General features: G+C 37.4%; 1 protein-coding gene across 1 annotated transcript; it reads left to right on the top strand.

Annotated features, from left to right (window-relative positions):
* The first annotated feature begins 446 nt into the window (after positions 1–446).
* LOC137277667 (uncharacterized) lies at positions 447–11,425 on the top strand. The gene is made up of 6 exons (XM_067809531.1): positions 447–597; positions 3,216–3,422; positions 5,078–5,382; positions 5,670–5,879; positions 6,032–6,154; positions 6,608–11,425. The coding sequence occupies exons 1-6, from the start codon at positions 542–544 to the stop codon at positions 8,032–8,034; spliced, it is 2,328 nt and encodes a 775-aa protein (XP_067665632.1). The 5' UTR covers positions 447–541; the 3' UTR covers positions 8,035–11,425.
* The last annotated feature ends 762 nt before the right edge of the window (positions 11,426–12,187 follow it).

The following is a 12,187-nucleotide window of genomic DNA, read 5'->3' on the forward strand; positions in this document are numbered from 1 at the left end:
ACATAAATGCATCATTTAATACCCCTCTACACGAAAACATACAAACTGAGCACTAAATAATGCATAACGCATAGGTGCATGTAATTATTAGCTAAACCTGATAATATATTCAATCATGGATATATTATTGCATGTTTTGGGGGTTTTTTTTAACATAAACGGGATATTGGACTAATGTACCCGGTGCGTGTGTAATTCAAATCTGTTAATATTTGAAAATTTAGTTAGTTTTGACATTTTCTTACAATTGTTCACTTGGAATTGCTGTAACCGAATGAACCAACTACACGTACACAATTATCTCACACTTTACGTGTAGTTTGAGTGGATGTTTGTTTTGCAATTCATTCCTTATCATTTAATTCAATGTGATATTTCATGATGTTCGTTTATTGTAAGATTCGCATGACGCTCTAAAATACGACACTCAACGTTAGGGAAATACTATGCTCTGACTGGCGTGTGCGGGAACGTCGGTGACGTCATGAGGTTTGTAGGAAATAACGTGCTGGCCGCCATAATTTGACGTGTTGGTAGCAAAATGATGAAAAATAGAGTGGGCAGTCGAGGCCGTGGCTTCGGTAAAGTGTCCAAAAAGTAAGTAGTACTTTTACTGAAGATTGTTATGAATTTTGCTGAAAGTACGTTTCCTCACTTGACGCTCACCTTGCCCGATTAGTCTGTTTACCTTCGCATTTGAAATCAAGTGCAACACTGTTGTGGAAAGTAACAACGTTCCGTTGGACGTGACCAACGGAAGTACTTGTTACGTGGGCTGCACATTTTGAATGTTTTACACCTGTTGAGATTATATTTTGGTGTTTCATCGTCGTCGTTTTCAAGACATTTTGCTCCGAAGCTCAAACCGTGAAAACACACCATGTTATTTTCAACTTTGTCCTGTGCTGTTTTCACATGGGGTTTCTAGCGTCTGTAGTTGCATTTTAATGACTGTCATGGTGTAATGTACACGTGTAGTTATGCTTCACAGATGTAATTTGTTTAACGTACGGAATTTTAATTACATATGGAATTTGTGTTCATGACACTGTATAAAATATAATAGCATATCTACTCCACATATAAACATGTACAGATCTACATCTTATAGTTTTTTCTCACAGAAGAGTAATGGTATTCTGTCATTTTTACATTGTTGTTAATTTAATTAATTTAAAAATATAAAATATGACACCTTAAATTACATTCAATTTTAATAACTGAACAAAGTTGCATACCAAGTGTTGCTAGTGTTTGTACATAAAGATACATGTATTGCTTTTTGTTTTAGTTCCAAAATAGTACATGACAATCATCAGTATATTGCATTGTATAATAGTTCCATCATGTCCCACTGCATTGGTTTATGTATATACACACTATGTAATGTTGAGAAAATGAATATGGAAAACACCCTTTTCCAGGTACTGGACCCGTGAAGGTCCCGGGGTAGAATAGGCCTTCAGCAACCCATGCTTGCCATAAAAGGTGACTATGCTTGTCGTAAGAGGCGACTAACGGGATCGGGTGGTCAGACTAGCTGACTTGGTTGACACATGTCATCAGTTCCCAATTGCGCAGATCGATGCTCATGTTGTTGATCACTGGATTGTCTGGTCCAGACTTGATTATTTACAGACCGTCGCCATATAGCTGGAATATTGCTGAGTGCGACGTAAAACTAAACTCACTCACTCACTCACTCACTCCAGGTACTGAGAAGGCCTCAAGTCTTTGTTAGTAATAGCATTATTCATTAAAATTAACCCCATTGGTTTTTTGTCTCATCTAAAGTTGTTTCCTTTGATTGTGTCGATGATGGAATACAGGTCTTTCGGTGACATCCAGCAAATTGTCTCACATATCACATCACAGCCATAAGTTACCACGAAGATATATTTTGTGCCCCAGTTAGGTGATCTATGTCCAGCTTCAGATATGCTAATGATGTTAATAACATATCATGTTATTTATTAAAATTAAAAAAAAATTAATATGAATCTCTTGTAATGTACTGGATATGATTGTATTTTTTTTACATTGTCATTTCATTCTCACATGGCAAGCGTCAATGTTGGCTGAATGATTTTACTCCATCATTGTGTCAATATACAACATTACAGATAGTAATCTTTGTATGGTGTAATACAAGTTAGTAATTATATATATTGCATATCATGCTTGATGGGCAATTTATTTTATTGTTCCTGATAGTAGAATCCAATTACTCTGTAATGAAGATAATTTTGTTATTATTAATTTCATATTTAGAAAAAGAAACTTCGAAACTGATCTACCCTGTTGCATAATCAGTAAAAACCATAACATCAACTTTTTTTCATGAGGAGCTATGCCATTATCCAATGACAACCAGTCATGCAAATTCATTAGAAGTCATTCTGGGGTGTTCAACTTGTATGTGTGTAATCTTGCAAGAGTACGACATATTATTTGCCTTGTTGATGACATAGGAAAAAGACGTCATTAAAACACATTTCTCATCTTTGAATGTTTTTGTCAACTGCGAGCTTAAATTTGTCAGCTTCAATTGCAGATGGTATAATATGAACTAAGGACTAGTATAAGGCTTATAATAATACATTTATATTTTTGGAATTTGTTCTGATCTTCTGACCAACAAAAGTGTCAAGCAAGTTTGATCCAAACGCATGGAAATTTTAAATTTTAAGTTAAATTTATGTAAACAAACCTCTTACCTCATATAGTGCGAACATAGTAAGGATTTCATACATTTGCATTTGTAGTGAAGAATTTAAGTAAGCTGAGTTTCAGTATAGTTATCCAGGGCTCCAGGTCATCTTTCAACACCAGGAGTACATATTGACTGGAAATTAATGGCGTATCAGTAATCTTGTGAATGGAAATTAATTGTGTATCAGTAATCTTTTGCTTCATTTCATATATGCACCACAGCATTGCTACTCTTGTGTAAACAGGTCAATTAAAACAATAGTTTTCCAGATAAATACGTTTGTAAATAATTGTAAGACTATACACCATTGCTGTGATGCATATCTGCTATGGTTTTTAATTTTTTCCCTTAAGTATCATGCATATTTTGTATCCGTACATATGTCGATGCAGCTTTTATTAGGATCCTTGATGGTCCCTGTTAACGATTGAATATTTGGTCATAAACACAGTTATTAGGTGAACATTGTGAAAGATATAGTTTTGTCTGTTATATTTTTCAGGATGGCAGAGATGTCAGTAATAAAGATCACATGTGGCAGTGTCATGGGTCATCTACACAAGAACAAGTTTTACTGCCCAGGCATTCACAGAGAGTGTATTGAATTCCAAGGTCAATTCATTACACCAAAGGTGTTCTCTGTGATGGGAGATAAAGAAAAACTCAAAGACTGGAAAAATGCAATCAGAATCAATGGCATCCAAGTCAGGTAGGAATCGAAATTTAGGTTAATGAGAGAATTTTAATAAAATGTTTTAAAACATGTTAAAGAACACCAGATTCTTACGTTAGTTATTCCAGTCTAAGTAAACTTAGTCTCAGTACTTTTCGTTACACTCCACTACTGAGTCTAACAAGGCCTTATGGGGGGTCGCATCAGGTAACCTTTGAGATTGACCAATCAGAACACAGCTTACCAAATCGTGAAAGTGCACATTTGCACATACCTTTTGAACTTTTATCTCGAAAACGTTCGCACCCAAACGATTCCGAATGCTATTTAGCTTAAGGTCGCTTCCGGGTGATGCACACGGCGTACAACCATGACAACGGTGAGTAAACAGTCACTGAAAATGGTGTTTTGGGCAATATTCAAGGATGTGATCCTGCGGAAATATCAGCTAATAGTAAACATGTCAACAGAAACCCCAAAGGGTATATACTGCAGGTCAAATAATTCTGTTATATGCAGATTTTTGTTTGTGGAAAGATCGGTGTCAGTGACCTGAATACTTTGAAAGTCCCTCCGATCCCTAAATAGTAGCCGTTGTCTGATTGGTTAAATCTATTTAACCATCTCGCGTTTGATTGGATGGTCATTGGTTGCTCAAAGGTTACCTGACGCGAGCTTCTACTAGGTTTTGTTAGACTCAGTGGTGGAGTGTAACGAAATACACTGAGACTAAGTTTACTTAGACTGTAGTTATTCTTTCTGGATTTGAACTGCTAGGAGATTAATGAATGTATGCAACTCAAATGAGGTCTAGGAAAACCTGGTTGTTTCAGCATGTTCACATTACTATATTTATTCTGTAATATATTGATTGATATTTGTTTGGGTTTCAGTTTCAAATCAAAATCTATAATCATGGACTCTGATGTCTCTTTTTCAAACTTTATTGAAGTTATTTTTATAAATATTTTCACCTTCAGTTGCGAATCAAAATAACTGAAATGTCAAGATAAGTTGCACAGCAGTTGACCAGTATTGAAACATGTGTCATTTAATAAAACAGTTTCACATAATGAATTAGTGAATGGACATATAAACCTCAAGAACTGTTCTACTGTTAAGTAATAAAATAAAACATATACTTTACCCAGATATATGCATTTTGTAGCGTGTTTTATGTAGTCTGTAAATAGTTTAATCTGGATCAGGTAAATCGGTGTTTCAGTGAGTAAGTTACGTTATACGCTACACTCAGCAGTACTCTGACAATAAGGGGGAAGTAGGGCACCCTTGTGGTTAGAGCGTTCTCTTGTCACAGCAAAGAAGCAGGTTTGATTCCGTACATGGGTACAATGTGTGAAGCCCATTTCTGATGTCCCCCGTTGTGATATTGCTGGAATATTGCAGTCACCAGTGTTTGACATCACATGCAGTGTATCTTTGGCATATGTTTCAGTCACAGTCTGTCAGTCTCATTTCATGAAAAAGTTTTAACAGTACAAGTATCACAACTCGGGAACTCCCATTGTGAGATAGATTTACAAGATTTACATTTACAACGTTGTGATTTACATTTACATTGTTGAGATTTTTTAGTGGAACAGGTCCAATGTGCCTCATATATTATAAATTTCCTTTGTATATTTCACTGTGATGAATTTTTCAGTTATGTTTACTGCTTCTTTCCATAGGAAGTACATTGAATCTTCTACCCTGGATTTCTATCGCCATGATGAATTTTGCACTGGCAGATGCATAGCCAGATCGCCAGTAAACAGAAACAGCGTAATTTCACCACCAGCTCTGATTCCTAAAGTGGAATTTGTTAGCAGCATAAATGAACACACTTACTGCCATCTGCCAGATGACAGTGAGTCACGGTTGGCCAATATTCCAACAATTGAGATGAAAGGTATTCCGGAACCAGTGGATGTGAAACCCAATGTGGCGCTCTTGCAGTCTTTGTTGGAGAAACCTATTGCAACGTCAACTGAAGGTGAGCTTATTTTACAGCAGTTTGTGTAGATCAGTTCAGTGTATTGGACTCCTAAAGTGTAATGAGAACATTTCTATGAACTCAGAAGCCAATAAAGAAAAGGTTGAAAAACTGATGAAATGTAGGTCAGTTGTTATCAAAGTTGTTAAAGGTGAGGAAACAGCTTGTCTTTAATTTCACTGGAGTATCAACCCTCGGTCACTCAAAGTTATTTATGACTATCTTGTCCATCCGTACCACATGAAGGTTATGCATGTATTTATGAACTGTATGATGCTTTGTTACAGTGCTACCTCCAGATGTTGCTGCAGCTTTCTCCAAGGCTAAGGAAATAGATATTGAACCCCTGGAAGTCGATGTTGAGTCAGCAGAAGAGGACCGTCAGTTCTGGATTGGAATCATGGAACTGGGACTCCTGGAACACTTCTTCAGGGAAATAAAAATAACTCTTGATGTATTCAAGTCTGACCTTGTCACACACCAAGTCCGGGCCAGTGGTAAGTACCATTTAGACTTGTCGTTTGATCATAGCAGAGATATGTAAGTATGGGAGGTTCTTTTCAAGGAAAATGAGATGTAACTGCATTCACAGAGACTTGATCATAATGGGTCTTTTTTTATCAGTCATTGTGCTGCTTATTGTTAACAGATGCTGTTCGTGTGAGTAACATTGTGCGTACTCTGGGTTTGATGAAGAAGTTGAAAGAGAGGCTGTCAGCATTCAAGTCCGATATGGACCAACAACAGGCCAAAATTGACAAAGAAATGGAAGGTGAGATGCAGTTGTGGAATACAGTAATCAAAATACTTGTAGGAATTGGAATATCTTAAGAACCGTTGATTAGATTCATCATGGTATGTGAAAGGTGCCAGTTGATTTTTGTGACCTTCACATAATTTTCAAGGCCACGATGATACTTTGAAGATTTCAGCATGTTAAACTGCATGATAAGCTTGTTAGTGAGATATTTCAAGAACATTTCACTGGTATTTCTGGCCCGGTCTGTTCTTGGAGTTTCTCATTGAAGATCCCTTGTTCGACTTGTAAATATGGTTGTCCTGCGGATGAAGAGTTTGTTTCTCATACAGAACAGATCAGCATTAAGCTAACATTAAATGCCCTGTAACTTCTTTTGATGAATTATTGCCATAAACTTATTTTAAAACTGTTTTACTCTTAAGAAATACAAACTTAAGATTGTTTCTTCCTGCTTTGTTGTTGCAGCACTGAAACAGAAGGTGACACAGTTCGAGCTGAGGAAGCAGGCCCTGAAACGGAAATCTGAGAAGTTTGAGTATCTCATGGACATGAGTGCCAACAAAAAAGCTTTCATCATTGAGAAGAATGCAGACTCTGATGAGGAGGACAATGACAGTGATGGTGAGAAGGAGGTGGTAGACGTCTGCTTCGAGAATGATGATGATGAGGATAATGAGGATGAGGATACCATGGATGCTCCTGGACTTGAAGAGGAGTTAAAGCGGGATGAGTCTCAGGAAAGATTGGTCACTGTGCCTACAAATGTGGTGACGCCAGCCGAAAGTAGCAGTAGCAGCAGCAGCACGTCTTCACATTCCACGTTGAATCTGTCTTCTGCCAAAATAACCACCCTTCCTGCAGATAGTAGCAACAGCTTTGTTATAAAGAACAACTCCCTGACACCAATCACAGTGTCTCATGTACCATCAGCGACTGTTTCCCTTATCCCACAACCTTCAGCAACTGTGTCAGTGCCACCAAAGACTGCAGACCAAGGGAAGAAGGGGACAATAATTCGTCAGGTCTTGATGGACACATGTAATGATGGTGAGGCACTTGAGAAACTTAAAGAGGCTGCTGTGATGAAACTGAAAGAGTCCATGGCAACCAAACCATCTAAGGCGTCAGCCAGTGTTCACAAACCTGATACCATGGCGTCTGCTCCAAAACCTGGACCAGTGAAGGAGAAAATAAAAATCATTGCTCGCTGTAACGTGATGCCAGAAGCCAGTGATGAAACGGGAACTGTGATGAAAATTATGCCTGAAACTGCTTGTACATCCATTGCCCCAACATGTGTAACATATAACCCCAGCACAAATACTCTCTCATCAAGTGATAAGCTGGAGCAGGAAGGTGATAGTTCTAAACAATCCCAACAAAATTCCACTCGTGTATCACCAAGTGGGAGCACTAAAAATACCCATTCACCTCCAGTTACTAAAGAGGCTAAAAGTGTAGTCCGTACAGTGGAACTTAGAAAAAGGAAACCAGGTCCCAAATCAAAGACTCAGTTCTACAATGTCCCTCTGCCACATTTGCAAAATGCTCCTCGTGCACAAATTGAAAGTGACCTGAGTAAGGTGACATTTGAAAGCGGCTGTCAGACACCTATTGATGGAGTGCGGGAAAATCATCCACAATCTGAAGAAAAAGAAAAGTCAAACGTGACAGGAAAACCAGTAGTAAATACTCGCCGATCAAGTCGTAAGACGTCCCACATGTTTGCATGGGGTGTGAAGAGTGGCAGCGAAGTAGGTGACACTGAAGCTGAACCAGCAGGAAAAACAGATTCAGAGTTGGACAGCCCCGATAAGCTTTATACAATTGAGAGGTCTCAACCTTCAGATATGACTGAAATTAGACATAAGTTTTCTTGGGATGCGGAGTAGATGTGTATATACAGCATGGATGTCGGCTTCCTTTCCAATGATACTATTGTGTGTGCTTTTCTTGATCAAATGGCAACATACTGAATCTTGTTAAGCTTATCCAAAAATGGGAGACCTCTAGATGAATCCAGCGACATCACTCATGACGAAATAATCCCAGATGCAGAATCCAGTGTCATGAAAACAGAATGTTGTGCAGCCTGTTTTCATGTCACCAAGTAAACAGAAACACATGATACATGTATGATGTCTGAAACAAGGGGAGTGCGTTGAACCAGCTGTCCCCTTTGGATCATCTGATGATTTCATTTGTTAAATAGTCTAAACATCCAAGTAAATCCATTTGGGACTGGTTACATTTTGAAGTTACCAGCCCTGATGTCTGGCTGAACTCTTTTTCATACACTGACTAAATACATCAGCATACATGTGTGTACTTCTCTTGTGCATGTTGTGCATTCTATACAGTTTCCATTTTCATCAACAATCACAGCATTCGAGTTGGCAGTTGTATGCTGTAGATATCTGTTGTACTTGTGTTAATGGTTTAGCTGTTGATGATGCTTTTGCAGATAATTTTGATGTCTGAGTTTGTACATTACTAAATAGTGGGTAATAACATTAGGCATATTTATGATAGTGTTCATTATGTGTTATTTTGCATTCATTGAGGATTGTCTAGCAACCATCTGACATATTAAGTGTTAAAATGGTAAATTATTTGGTTGAAATTAGGACCTGTTATACATTTGACAACCAAAAGTATTTAAGAATATGTACATACTTTCTCTCAAATGTCAACAAGCAATTAATCCATTGTTCTGTTTATACACTGTTAAGTTTTTTTTTATCATTTTTATTGTTAGACCTGAAGTAATCTAATCCTGTTCTAAAGTAGGGGATTAACACCATAACAGTGAAGTGGTGGATTTTGATATTAAGCTCTCAGGTTTGTTTCTATTTTGTATATTCTTAATTCTTTGTATTTTCACCAATGCAGTGCAGAAGTTAAGAATGTTGTTTCAGTGATTTAGTTTGAAACAATAAGAACGATTTACTGCAAAGATCATGGAATTGCTTTGACCTCAGCTGTCACTAGAGAGTAAAAAAAAATCTTAATTGATAGGCAGCTACCATATATAAACAGCTGGCTGTTGAACTATGAATGCATTTAGTGTTCAAGGTGATCTAACTTATTACATTTTCATGCAATGATTTCCAGATAACATCTTTGTATTGTGTAATGATAAAGGGGCAAGAAATAGCATTGGAATGGTACACATAAGAAGTTCATGTCCATTTGAGTTCATATCTTCATTGTGTTTTCATGAAGATTTGGAGGAGTGAACATTTTGTGTTGAATGTAATCATCAGAACTCGTGCATCTACTTCATGCATATCTAGTGCTCTGTCAGTGTGATGCTTATCATCAACGCTTGCTTGTTGACCTGGAGTATTTGTACATTTAGTGGTTTGTACAGGAATCGCATTGTAACACGTAAAGGAGTCTTTGGAATGTGAATTGTTTGTACATTTCATAGACAATGCAAATATTAGTATGTTTTTTTGTCCAGTTCCCTATTTGCTAAGCACTTCATTCACTGATGTTCTGTGAACTGTAACTGTAAATAGTATATTTATTGGACTGATAACAAGTATTGTTGGTCATATGACATGAATGTGACAAAGAAAGTATGAAAAGTATGGAAATGAGTGATATGTGAGTGAGCTAACAGTTTTTGTTTAAAAGTAGTTACAAAAGAATCCGTCAAAACTGACTAAGACAAAATAATCAAAAGAGCATTATCAATATTTTCCACATTTTGCTCCATGTAATGCCCTTGCCTGTCCAGGCATTGTGTGCCAAACTCTCTATTCTGTATGTACTTGGGGGTGGTGGAGTATTTTAGTGGTTATTGTGTCTATTCCCCATGTGGGATGCAGTGTGTGAAACATATATATTTGAGATAACGCTTTCTTAATGAAAGATTATTAGTGACAGATTCTAGTACTTTTGATGGGTCGAGTCCCATCCAAGATTCAAACCTACAGTCACCATCACCAGCACACAAATTCAGACGCCTAACCCGCTCAGTCACTTCCACTGAGCGGCTTCCACTGTTCTTCATGCGCTTTTGGGTGGGCTACAAAAGTACTAGAATCTCTACTTATTAAGAAAGTGTAATCCCAGATAAAACATATGTCACATTTCACCACTTTCAAAATGACATTGTATACTCATACAGTGTGTGTGTCCCCCTATTTATATTACCCTAATAATGCTAAACCATACTCACTCACTCACTTCATGTCCTTGTTATGTAAAGCAGGTTGATGCAATTCGCAAAACCATGGTTGATAGTTCTTTGGAAGGAGAGGACTTCATGTAAATGATGTGTCCCTGTAAGAGAGGGAGTACTTCTAAAGAACTCTCACATCTGGACATGCTGAAGAGTCTTGCAGGTAAAATTATCTTGCTCAGGCAATGTGTGTATAAATAGGCAGCAGCATTGTAAAATGAAATCCACTTTATTTCCTCTAGTAAGGGCCAGGGCCCACTCGCACAAAGTGATCCGAGGGCTATGACTGTCTTAAGGCAATATTGGAGAGTTAAAATCATTGTAGCGCTAAGAACGCTTCCTGCAAGTGGGCCATGGTCTCTAATAAGCAGGAGTTTATGAAATAAACAAAGTACACTGCGTCAAAGTGCTTGGCCAACATTTTCAAAACACTCTTAGAGCTAAGATAGTTGTATGTGCCATACATTATCATTAACTTAGAGAATATCTTAAGTCTGAGAGAGCTTCGAAAATCTAGGCCCTGGGCCTCTAATAAGTGCAGTGTCTGGAAGTCTGTTTGAGAAAAAAGAAACGAATGGGCGCTCATTAGAGGAAATAGGGTAATTAAATGTTTATAATCCTAGTGTATTTGTGATAAACGATGTAGACAGTGATATTTCTGCTAAGGGCACTAATAATTTATATGGGACCTAATGTAATGTTTCCTAATTTGTAGAAAGCCTTGAACAAGCAAGCTACAAAGTGTATACTAGTACATAATTTGCACTTGTTTTATGAAGACTTGTAGTCAGCTAACGTGCTTAAACATTTACAGGCTTTTGCATCCAGGATATTATAGTGAAATTCTTATGAGATACTGATATAAGATGCCACAACTGGGTCTGCGATGACATGTTACTCCCAGTAGACTTAGTGTGGTGCATGTACCATGATACTAAGGCCCAGAACAAGAATTCAGAGAATTCATTCACAAACTTTCTTCACCTTGTTTTTGATACCTTCCATTCACAGTTTTCAATATCCCAAATGTGTTCTGCTAGTTTCTACAGTATGTTGAATGTATACTTATGTAAATAAAGATTTGATAAGAATATGTTTCATGTATTTATTACCCTAGCACAATGAGGTCATGGCAGACGGCCTCCGTAGCAGGTCTGTGGATTGGCAGGTTATGCTCAGAAGAGTTTATTAGAGAGGACTTAAAGGGAAAGATTTTCTGACCTGATATTAAATGCTGTTGAAATGTTTTGTGCAGATGCCTACAACTTCAGTGCAACCTTTGGGCATCACAAGGTATATTTCAAAGAACTTTAAGCCATGACCAAGGTGAAGTTGGGATTTAAACCCATGTCATGTTTGAGGGATGCAACTCCAGTAAATTGTTGCTCTTTGGGTGATGGGCCACCTGTGTACCAGCAAGATCTTGATTACATTAACTGGACATAATACATTGCTTACAATGGCCTGAGTGTGTTTACGTTGTTCTTTTTGTATTTGGTTTTATTCTTTGAAATATTTCAATTACTTACTAGAAGCCCAACAACAGAGAACAAGTAGTGGTAGGAGGGTTATAAGAACAGGAAAGAGCTTTTAATGAAACATTTACTGATTTATTTTAATGAAGCCAAGAATCCACAGAAAACGTTTACAACAAATACACTCAATGATCTGACAGATTTACTGTACTGTCTGTTGGTTCAAGTCACTTGCTGTATATTTCAGATGGAATACACATAATGATTGGGACTGCATGGTGTTACTGGTATATCGCAAAGAACATATGAGGTTTTTCTGATTATCTTTCTGTTTTAAATGAACCACAAATGTTTTCCTTCATTATAAATACATTACAG

This window comes from Haliotis asinina, chromosome 3, assembly GCF_037392515.1.
Source record: "Haliotis asinina isolate JCU_RB_2024 chromosome 3, JCU_Hal_asi_v2, whole genome shotgun sequence".
In the NCBI taxonomy this organism is placed as follows: domain Eukaryota; kingdom Metazoa; phylum Mollusca; class Gastropoda; order Lepetellida; family Haliotidae; genus Haliotis; species Haliotis asinina.